The 12530-nt window shown below is 37.2% G+C and overlaps 1 protein-coding gene across 1 annotated transcript in view; it reads right to left on the reverse strand.

Moving 5' to 3' along the window:
- TAFA2 (TAFA chemokine like family member 2) overlaps nt 1–12530 on the reverse strand; it is a 76432-nt gene that overhangs the window by 31971 nt on the left and 31931 nt on the right. The window contains 2 exon segments of the mRNA XM_075499294.1: nt 11117–11241; nt 12290–12442. Coding sequence (XP_075355409.1) covers nt 11117–11241; nt 12290–12442 — 278 coding nt within the window.

Consider the following 12530-nt stretch of genomic DNA (forward strand, 5'->3'; position numbering starts at 1 on the left):
AGAAATGTCTTCTTGCTTGAGTATTGTGGATATTTCCAGGTGCAAGTTACAACTTCCTATAACTCCTCTGTACTGGGATCATCTTGATACTGTTTTTGAACTTCACAGTACACAGAAAAGATGCATCCTGTCAAAAGAAAAAATTAACTCTAGAAATTTAACTAAGAACTTGCTTTGGTATTCAATTTAATTTGTCTTTCTTAAAGAACCTGTCCAGTTGTCTTCACACCTGCATCTTCTCATTATCTTCTGACTAGTATGTGACCCAAGACAAGGTAAGTATGAATGAATTAGAGTAGCTAATCACAATTAGACACTGGTATTCTAAAATCTCAAGTGATGAAGGAAAGACCAAAAGGCTCTGAAGAAGTTGTTGCCTTCCAATTTCAGGAATGTAAGTATCAATGATGTGCTTTAAGGTCAAGAGAGAGAAAAAGGACTCTGGTAATTTCTTGAATGACCCTCCAAAAAGAAATTGGCTTTGCAACTAATCAGCTTCACATTTGCCAGGTTGCATTCTAGGAGAGTCTCCTGTTCCTTTTTTGAACTTTGAAAATGTTGAACAATAATTATTAACAACTAGGATTAGAATGCCTTTAAGATGATAAATTTGCTATGCTCTTGTTTTCCAAGGTCACTCTGAAAAGATTACAAGGAAGCAGGACAGAGGGATCTCAGAATTCTAGAAGAACAACTACTCTGATTTTTCAGTGCATTTGCCTGAATTGGTAACAGCACAAGCAGAGGTAAAGTCCTTTGGTCTTCTTTTGGCAGGTACATGTTCCTGAGCCACAAAGCTTGAATTCAAGATGAAGGAACAAGACATTGTTCTTCTGGCTGGCATCAGTAAGATATTTTCTGGCATTCTTGAAGCTGAAGAGGCAAAGCTGTTTTGGACCTCTTAAAATATGCAGCTCCATTAAAATTCTCAAATCTTCTATTACTACCGAGTTTGTAGATACATGTTGGTTAGACACAATCCATTGTTTCCTTGAGATCATATCCATCTTCATAAACTGGAGACACACTCCTGTTCACTTCTGGTTTTAGAGGTCTTCCCAATATAATTCTACAGGTCACATCATACAAATAAATCATGGCAAACTGGATATTTTGTACCTTCACCCAGAATCTCCACTTCAGAGCTCTATGACATTTCTCAGTGCACATATAGAAGGGGATGAATGATAGTCAGGACTGTAAGATCTGAGAAGGAATCATCTGTGTATGCTAATAATGCAGTAGAAGAAAGCTCAAAGTCCATTTTATAGAACATATAAAGTCCTTTGGAGTCTTTTCTCCATACACAGCAGTACTGTCTTTCCTAGGATGAACCTAGTGTTCACCAAGGTGGAAAAGGAGTAAACTACAAGCTATGAAAGAAATGAACAATTTTGAAATTCTTATGGAAATTAATTTTATGTTGGTCCTCTTCTTTTTTAATTTAGTCCTAGACATCAGTCTTCCACTTATTCTTGCCTGAAATACATTTTTTCTTCATTTTGAACAGTTCTCACGTAGGACAAGGCTATCTTCATTATTCTTACGGAGAAATAAGTAAGATTTACAACCATGCTAACTTTGCTCTGCAAGGGAATAATATCTGAGTAATCTAATTTCAACTGGTTTGAGAGTTGTTCGCTCCTCCAACAGTGACTGTGCATAATGCTCTGTATGACTGACTTTCTCCGCTTGATATCGATTATTATCTGTTTCCTTCCTTCCCTATTAGAAGGCAGAAAAGCAGAGCTGTGACAGGGCAGTACTTCTGAGGTTTTCTATAACCAGTCCTAATGAGTGAGGAAATACCTCAAGAAAACTATGGGATTTTTGAGAATTGAAAGTAATACCTTTTGGACAGTTCAGGGACACTTTTGAAGTCCCTCATATCAGTTCTGCAACTAAGCAGTGATGCACTGTTTTTGAAGCCTGTGCCAAATACCCATGGAAAGAGGCAAGAGTTCTGCCTGCAGCTATTTAGGTAGTAGGTTTCAGAACACTCCAGTCCCTCTGAGCTGAAACGTATCGTTTCTGACTTGCAGAAATGATCCAAAGAAGCCCTTACAGATGGCAAATGAGGGTGAGACAGGGAAGAAGCACTAGTTTTAGAGCATGATAGCATGACTCACACGTTACTGTCATTTGAATATCATCTTCCTATATGGTAACTTGTGAGGTAGTAGAAGCTGACAAAGATTTTCCAGGAAAACTAAAAAGCACTGCTAGATATTCAAAGACCCCTTCTTGCACAGCTGTGAAAGGGCAAAGAGACTGGCAGAATAGAGCTGCAAATGAGAGGGAAACATCTTTGATTTCGGTGTCAGGACTTTTCCACTTCATGGAGAAGTGGAGAAAAACAGTCATTTACATACAGCCTTCGGAATTCATTCTTATTTTCCATCACAGAGGCAAAAGTTATTCTTCAGACATGAGGTCAATATCTCAAACATGCCAGCAAAGGACACATTGGGGGAAAAAAAGAAAAGAAAGAAAAATAAATCACAAGTCGAATCTTTTGGGACAAAGGCAGAAAACCTCTTGGCTGGACTGATGGAGTGGAGGATTCCCATGTGGAAGAAAGTAATGCTTGCAGAAATCACTGATTAGTTAATTAATGACATGCAACTGAAACCATTTGCATTTTTCTTTAAATATTGGAGAAATATTTTCCTTTGATTTCAGAGTAATTCTGTCAATTTTCAGGTTCTGCAGAAGCTAAAATCATGCTTTACAATGCATGCTAGCTGCAGTCTTACTTTAGGAAAAACTATTCCCTCATAAAAATGTATAAACCACAGCATATATTACTAACATTCTGCAAGTGTAATGAAGGGATTGCAAAAGATTTCATTTCTCATGATATGTACAGTGTGTCTACTCACAAAAAAGTTAGAGTAATGCTTCTGAATAGCTAGAGACAAGACTCAGTGTATTCACAAGGAGATGCAGCAAGGGACTGAAAAAAAATAAGGAAAAATTGCAAACCTTCAAGGCAAAAGCTGCTAATAAAAAAATAAAAACGCTATTCTGTTTTTAGAACTTATTTTCTTTCAAGTAATGCATTACCAGGCTCCCTCTTTGCAAAAGAGCTGTAACTATGAATATTACCTTTAACCCATTCTGTCTTTTGGTGTTCCCCACTTTCAGTTCTTGATATCAGTATCCATAGGGCTCAAAGTCAGAACAGAACTAAACAAAATTTGAGACTGAAAATGTCTTGGGAGATGAATGTTTGGATTATCTTCACCTGCCCAACAAGTTTTACTGACCTTTCAGTCTATGACTTTGCTTATAACATTTCACACCACAACACTTCTTTCTTTAATCTTTTTCATCATAACTTGTGTTTTGTGGGTATTTTTAAGTACATTTGCCTTTGGGGAAAGGACTATGACTTGTCTAGATTTCTGTGACCTACAAACGAACATCATCAAGCCGTAGGCCTAAACTCATGTCAAATGTAGACTTGCAATAGGAACCTTTTCATAGGGTAGAACTAGCCATGTCAACTTCACATTAAAGAAGAAAATTTGGTATATAGCAGCTATTTTTAAGAAAATCAGTGAGTTGCATAGCCCCGAATACTGATGATTCCTTGTAACATGTGTTGGCTGAAATGCTAACTATTTTCATCAAAATGTCCATGTGTCCCAAAAGATTAGTGTTTAGGTGCCCTACAAAAAATACAGAGCTTCAATATGAAAGAATTGTGATGCTAGATCAAAACAATAATTACTGACTAATACAAAAAGCTAGCCTGGCCCCAGAAAATGTCATCCTATTTCCATTACCAGCTCATTTGCCCCCTGAAACTTGTATGTATTTTTAGGAAAATGTGTACATACCACTTATTACTATTTTAATGACAGATTAGATACAGTGGGTCTCTGAGTTAGCAATGAGAAACATGCTGAGACAGCTGCAAATTTCTCCTAGTGACAGATTAGCCAAAGGCATGGAAAGAGATACCATAGCAACAAAGAGGCTGCCACAAGTGCAATCACTCTTTTCCATGGGTAATATTTTGCTACAGTCTGTGCACTTACTTATATTGTAATCACATCCTTTTTATGAACCACAAGGTATTGCTAGTCACTGTATATATGTGTATTATTCCTATAAATCTTCACCTGAAATTAAGGTAGATGGTGACGAGTATATAGACAGAGGCTCTGAAGTGAGGCAGGGGTATAGAGCAGTTTTACAGTGAGGTTGTTTCTTAATTTATTCATACAGCTCTTTAAATAATATTAGGAAAAGCCCTTCCTGTCATTATGTACTACTGACACATGGCAGATCATTGATTTAGCCTGTAAGTATTTCACGTTTCACAGTGGTCAAAGCAAAAGGCAAACTGTTTCATGTGATGGAAGTTAGTAGCAGTTTTACACTGAAAAAATGTCATGTGAGAATTACATTGCCTTATTAGCACTGACTGACCACAACTACCATATGTCCAGCCTATTGGAAACATCCTAGAATAACTTACACACAATGTTTATATGACAAATTTCTGCTTTTTCTAATTATGCATCATTACTACTGCTTTTTTTGAAAAGCCTGGAGGAGGAAGAGGAATAAAGACATGAGGGAGGAGGCTACCACAATGGCAATATTTCTTTTCAACTTTGGCAGAAAAAACAGTAATACTTGTTCCATTTTCTTCCACTCTGCTGCTTAAAGAGCCTATGCATCTGTTGCTCATGTGGAGAAGCACAGATCAACAACTAACATAGCTGCATTGCTAACACTGATGTCAGGCTCAGTTACAAGAAAAATGCCGTTTTCTTCTCATATCCAGGGACACATTTTAGCTCTCTTGTATTATGTTGCCTTACTCAAGCAGTGGTTATGACAGCACTGGTAGTAGTAAAGTCACTGCTAATGCTGCCTCCTGATACTGGGAATCTCAGTAGCCCACTGCAAAGCATTACTACATAAAGGTACCTAACAGAGGTCCTTTCTTTCCTGGTGCTGAAAGGGTTACGAACAGCATATTTTATAAATTGAAATATAAATAAAATTACTGCCTCTCCTTCAGCAGCTGTAATTAATTTAGAAACAATCCAGCATCTGCAAGTGAGAAAGAGGAGACAGAGTAAAAATGTAAGCGGTGTTTATAGATAGCAACAGAACTGCATTGATTCAGAGTATTGGAATGCACATACTGAACACCATTTGGCTTCATGTGCAGCCAGTTGGTGTGTTTGGATGGTACACTTTCTCCTCTTCCAAGAATGTTATTCAGGTTTTTAGTTTCTTTTAAACTCTGGATGCCATAATGTAAAATTAGATTAAATGGAATATTACAAATATCTGACTTCAGGCTCTCTCCAATATTGTTTTGGAATGTAGATAAACACTCTCAGTATGGATTTCTCTCCATCCTGGCAATATTTCTGTTCTTTTCACACTAGTCGTCTGTCTCTGGTATTGATTTGGAAAGCAGATTTGGATTTGGAATGTAGATAAATATACTCACTATGGATTTATTTTTGGTCCTGTAATATCTCTCTTTTATTTCTCTCTGTCCTTGGAATATTTATTTTATTTTTTTACAGTACTCTATTTCTAATATTGGTTTGGCATATAGTTACATAGTAATATATTAGATATTGATTTCTTTCTCTTCTGCAGTGTGCTTTTCCCCACATATTAAAAATAACAGCCAGTTTTCAGAGTGACAATTGCAGTTCCTTCTGCTCCTCATAAAAGTGTGGGTGCTCAGCTATTCCAGAAGTTGAATGCTCATTTCCAAAAGATGGCCCTTTATGACCTGTCTGAAAATACTACTTTCACTTGTTTATAGGAAAACGTTGTTCAATTTCACCTTCTAGAGATTTTCAGATGTTAGTAATCAATACCTGCTATGGATTACATCTGATCTTTTTGGTTAATTTATGGTGGTAGTCGTAGTAGTAGTAGTAGTAGTAGTAGTAGTATACCAACAAGTCAATGCTAAAAGGACATGCACTGGTTGCCAATTTTTGCTGAATAACAGATACTGGACATGTTGCTCATCATAGTATGATTCACCGATTTAGCTCATAGCTGTGTATCCTCAGAACATGAACATTTTCGAAACTTCTCTTATATTATATTGCATTTGATAGTGGTCAAAGTCCAAAGCTTCCCAAACTGACAAAGAATGAAGGGACTTTTTTGATCATCTTCCTACTGAAGATGAGTAAAGTCTCCGAGCCAGCATCTTCCTATTCAACATTAAATATCTAAATGTTAGGCATTAAGCTAGTCATCATAGCTTTTCTTTAGAGTTATTAGAGACATAAGCACCTCTAGAAGATAATTCATCTGATTTATCTTAGGACAAAATGAATTGTCCTCTGGAATTGAACATTTCTCTCCAATACTAAAAAGACAGCCTAGAGCTTGGGCTAGTCTTCTCACTCTAGAGGGTCCTAACCCAAGCAAAGTCCAGTAAATTCCACTCCACTTATTTTAACCAGAACTTAGTACTTAGCGTTAAACTATGCCTTATTCCACAAGCAGTTCTACCAAATCAAACTAAAAGCTTAGGGACAAGGTACTATTTCATTACTGTACAATGGTTCAAAGCTGCGCCACGGGAGGTTTAGACTGGACATTAGGAAGCATTTCTTTACTGAGACAGTGGTCAAATACTGGAACAGGCTTCCTAGAGAGGTGGTCGATGCCCCAAGCCTGTCAGTGTTTAAGAGGCGTTTGGACAATGCCCTTAACAATATGCTTTAACTTTTGGTCAGCCCTGAATTGGTCAGGCAGTTGGACAACACGATCATTGTAGGTTCCTTCCAACTAAAATAGTCTAGTCTATTCTATTCTATTTCACATGAAAAATATCAATGCATATTTCTCTACATCTTCATATCAGCCCAGGGATGATTCACCACTCCTGGGCACAAGTGCACACTTCTTCAGTTAGGTGGCAGCTCCAGGATCTCAAGATGAGACCCAGGATGCAACACTTTTTACCTGTGTTCCTGTGCTCTAGTTTCTGCAGGAAAGACACATGGGTTTATGGGCTGCCCAGGAGCCACAACATGCTCCAAGCTAGTCCCAGGGTGGATGCCTGGGGAACCAGGACCCCAGGAGGCATTGCAGCATGCACTTTCATACAGGTTACATGCAGCTTCTGGTGCTCTTATTTAAAGTCAGCCTCTACTATAAAGATAACAGACAATGTACTGTTCTTCAAAATACAAGTAAAGCCTGGCATCTGGATCTGCACTTGAAAAACCCCTATCCAGAGACCTCTAGTATGGAATACACCCCATAACTGAGAGAATATGAAATTCCTTCTCCTCAGCTCTTACCTGACTGGAAAATGTTGTTTTCGAGTCTTTGTAAAGGGCTCCTTTGTTTAATACAAACTCATAGCATTTTTTTAATGTCATTGTTCATTTTATACATAATACTGCTATATTTTGGAGTTTTCAACTGATGGGAAAATTCCCCTGTTTTAAACAGACATTTCCCTTATTTTGCAAAAAGGAAAGGAAACACAACCAAGAGAGCTGTTTGAATGAAAATAATTATATTAGAAAAAGGCTGTAAGAAGAAAAAATATTTCAAAAGTAAAAAAAATTCTTTGCATTTTCCCCTTTTTTTAACACTTTTGTCATCATTTAAAGAGGCTAACGTGACAAAATTTTTGTGTTTATTTATCAAAACATTGAGACTAGCCATATAGAAAAAAAATTCAATTGCTTCCTCTCACAACAGTTTCTCAGTCTGGAGGGGAATGCCACAATGTGCCTCGTAAATCTCAGCTATGCACATAATAATTTCATAATTCTCCTAATGTGTTCCTGAACATCCTCTTTTGTTGTGGTGTAATGCTCAGGAACGCAAACATGCATTTCTTTATATGAAGTCAAAAAATTTACTGTTTTAGCTAAATCGTCATTGCCTTTTCTCCCCTTCCCCTCCTGCAGGCTACATAGATCCCAAAATAGCCAATTCTAAACCAGCACAAGTTAACTCAGTACTCAGCTTATTCGTACACACTTTCCGCCCCGTATTCATTCTTTTTCCATGGTTAACTCCTAATGTCAGCCCTCTCCCACTAATATGCAGACAAATTAGCAAAAACAGTTTAATCTTTCCATAATATCTGTTTTTGCATTCTGAAGGTAAATAATTTCCACCTGACTTTTCTTAACATTTGAATTCTGAGTGCCATAACATTCATGCTATTTCTAATTCATTATTCATGTATTACCTTATTAGATCCCCATATCTGAACAAAATGCAAAACCTCAAGTAGACCACATTTTAAAAAATCTATTAGTTTTCTCTCATTTTTCACTTCGTCTTTTTGCTTAGTGACTGGTACCGTAAGTATTAAGAAGTTGATATCATCATTTTTTACAACAGTGTGATTAAATATGCTAACAGAGGTGGACTAGCAAAATACCTCCTTCCTCCACTAGTTTTATCTCTAACATAATGCTTAACTATTAACAGCTTGAGATGTGGAAATGTAGGTGCTGCTTTTGAACTTGGTATCTTGTAGAAGAGAAGGTAGTACTTCAGTGGTTAATTGGGTTACTTTTTCTGCACATGAAGGAGGCAAACTTACAGAAAAAGTTTGGAGGTGAATATAGACTTTCTTAGACCTTTCAGGAAAGCCTTCACAAGGCTTTTCTGCAATACACTTAAATCACCCAAGCTGTTCAGTTCCCTTTGTTTCTTTATGCTTTTACATTATACATGATAATCACATATGGGTTATTTCATTCGACAATCAGAAACTTATTATTCATGACTTCTTAATACTGACTCTCTGTACAGTTCTTTTTATTTTTCTCAGAAAAGGGGGCTTTGAAACCACAGACAACTTTAGAATTTTTGCTTTTATTTATATAGACTTTGGGGAGCAGAAAGAGGAGCTACAAAAATATTGTAGTCACTACCTATTAGGGAAAAGTACTTACTTTTTGATAATAAGCTACTCTCTCAACACAAAGAATCGCTCACATTTCCAATAGCAATGTATATTTTTCTGGGCATCAGAATGATGTCTGTTAAAATCTCAGCCTCCTGCGTCTGGAAAGACAGAGACCTTCATTCACCTGTCACCTGGTTTCAATAACTGAGACCAACTCTCTGTCAGAAATTTGAATTCAAGTTTGCTATTGTCTCAAAAGAGCTTTGCAGCTGTGTGGGAAATGAAGGAAGAAGGGGGCACACATATAGTATCTGGACAAACTAGAAGGCAGAACAAATAGTGGGGGATTTAAGGGGATTAGTATTTTCCTTTTAGTGGTGGTAGGTCTGCAAGCAGGTTATGGTAGCCATTGTACTGAATCAATGCCTATGACAGCAAATAGAGAAAAGGACCGGCTTTTTCATAGCTTCACTTCTGAAGAGGTATGAAATGAGTCCTGAGGATTGCCACTATCCATGGAGGACAAGAAAAGTCCAACTCCTCCAAAGAGCCAGACCTACAAGTCTGCAACAGAGGCATAAGCCCTTGAGGGCAAGAGCCTTGGGCTTCTGTAGACTCCTAACAGTTGACAGAACTTCATAACCTTGACCAATGTAGAGAAAACTATCTTCTGACAAAATGTTAGGAAGAATTCTCCTAAGGTGATTCTAATTGGTATTTCCCCCCTTTTGTGACCTCTTTTTTTCCTACAGAAATGTAATTCAGACCCACATTTTTACCTACTGCTTGTTAAACACTCCCATTAAACGTAAAATGGCATGCATTCTTTAACACTAATAGTGCCATGTAGTAGTAGCCAGGACAAATTGCAAAACACACACACACATAATTCTTTTTCTGTTTCTATTACTATTATTAAATTCTGTCTAGTTTGTTTTGGTTATAATATACACGCACACACATTTTACATGCATATAATCAGATTTGCATTGGCATGTACAAAGCTAAGTGTGGGCAGCATTCAAGCAAGGTTAGCTTCAGAAGAAATACATTTGAAAGAGGACTCAAGAGCGTAATTGTATATCAAATGTTTAGGAAGTATCCTTCCTTCAAAGAATGTCAAAATGTTTTAAAGACATACATACAGAAACTGAGACACGTAGAGCTCTCGGTAGAACAGAAGGAATATAATTCACTCAGTGCACAACTACATTTCACTACAGCCAAGGTGCACCAGAAATTTAGTGCCTATGCAAGGAGGATTTCAATCAAATGACATAGACACTCAAACACCTGCACAGAGTAAACACCACACTAGCAAATTATGGCCTGACACTGCAAACAATTATGAAATACTTACAAGGAAAACCAGTCATCAGTATGTGTGGTGGTGTGTAGGGGTGAAGGTGTTTATGCTTACACACATGCAAGTGTGTCTTCAGAGTGTGTTTTAATCTGTTTTATGTTGATGAAGAACTCTGTTGAGTTCCATATAGAGAACCCTAGAGAGATACAACACTGTAGTATTAGGAAGTTTGAGTGCTTAATGCTTATCTGAAGAATTTGTTATTCTTCTGTTTCTGTTAGCCACTAAACTCCGAGATGACAACAGGTTTACTTTGTTTTCAGGCATTGTATATGACAAATGCTAGATGTATTTCTGTTAGTGTGATTTTGAACCAATAATATAAAAAGTGTCAAATGGAGAAAAGGAACTCACTGAAACTCTGTCAAAATTTTTTAGTAAATCCCAGTCATACAAGACAGAAAGAACCCTAAGATCCTACTGTCATGACACATCAAATGCTTACCATACTCAGCAGTTTCTATGTAGAAACACGGTAATTCCATGTTATTGATAAAAATGCACTTGTTTGCTATCCTGTGAATGAAGAGCTTAGCAGGGTGTATAGACTTTGTGTAACTGGTTTCAGAGAGAAACACATATCAGATTTTAATACTTTTGATCATTACTGGTAGCTGAAAAAGGGGTCAACTCTACTATCTCCACTGCTTACCTGAGAAGGTCTGGCACACTGCTTACCATGTTCAAGCAATTGCAAAGTGTGCTGAGAAAAGTGTGCACGACCAGGAAGTCCAATCCCAGTATGAGTCTCTTCCCACACTTCTTTAGTCTTCTCAACTGATGTCTTCTATGTGCACCCAATTTCCTGTGCACATTTTTTTTTACCTGTTGGTAACATGTAAGGTTGGTATCATACCTACCCTAGTTGTTTTCACTTTATTCCCAGAGGAACAGCTCCATCCCTTACGATCTGGAAGAACTTTACACTCCTCCCCTTCAAGGCATGGTTGCATGTGGCACCACCATTTCTGCTCCACTATTGAAGCTACAAGAGAAGAACACAAACACATTTGCATGTTCTTGAAATTGACACTTTAATATGTCATTATGTTGCAACATTTCTTTTATTTTCCAGGAAAATGTTAGAAATATAGTGACTGACAACTAGTCTGTGATTTTCACCCAGCTTAGAATCTTCATAAGAAATTAGGTCTCAAATTGCACAGGGTGCTATGTGCTTCAAAGTCAATCTCTTTACTGATTTTTTTTTTTTTAATTTACTGCAGTTCAGGAAATAATTTCACAGCATTTCTTTCCAACCCTCATTTTTTCTTGCTCAGCCAGATTTCAAAGTTTTAAGTAGAATGTCTTCTTTTGAGTTAGTGTATTTTGCCTGATCTACTATATAGTCTAGCATAGCCTGATTAAATTTATTCCCCAGTGATGACATATTTACAGCTTCTCTGACAGCCAACAACATATCAACAGTAAAGAGATCATGTAAAGGGTGAATCCATCCTGCTCCTCTTTCAGAGGAAGAGATATGAAAAATCAGCTAATATTTTCCCAAATAAAACATATGAGCCTATGCCAGATTTGTTAAGTAAAACATTAATATTGCACTGTGAATAGGAAAAATAGTGTTGGCCTAAAAAGAATAAAAAACAGCCAGAATTGTGTTCAGTTTGTTTGCTTGTTTTTTTCCTGTATGATAAAAATAAATATACAAATAAAATGTAAGACTGCAGCACATGAAAATGATATGCTCATGTAGATTTTGCATAAACACTTTTAATTAAGTGAATTTCATACAACTCTGAGGGCACTCTGTTAGTTAGATCAAATTTAGCTTCTCAAGAGGTCTCTTTCACCAGCATCTAATAATTTTGCTTTGCATTTCCACAGAGTAATAGCAAATAATTCATTTTTCCCATCTTCCTCCCATTCACCTTGGGCACGACCTTCAAAATGCAGAAGGCTTCCTACTCTTATTTTAAATAGCTAACTGTAATGGTGTGGTTCTCATTGATGACACTGAGCCAGCAAAACCCCCTAGGAACATGCAATGAAAGGAAGCAGTAGAGTAGTCGCACCATCAACACAAGAAGGAGCTGCCCGTGTGGTACCTGCTACCTGCCCAGGGAAGCAGGAGCACTTCACCGTCTGTGATCTTTCTTCTATCTTGTTCTTATTGCAACATCTGTGGAGTGCCACCACTTCACAGGTCCCAGTTTTAACATGGTGAGCTGTGAAAATAAGACGATGAGCAATTTGATAACATTGTGAGGTAGAATGATAGTTTGGGGTTTTTTTGTAATTAGAAATGCATTAAAC

Source organism: Mycteria americana, chromosome 1, assembly GCF_035582795.1.
Source record: "Mycteria americana isolate JAX WOST 10 ecotype Jacksonville Zoo and Gardens chromosome 1, USCA_MyAme_1.0, whole genome shotgun sequence".
Lineage (NCBI taxonomy): Eukaryota > Metazoa > Chordata > Aves > Ciconiiformes > Ciconiidae > Mycteria > Mycteria americana.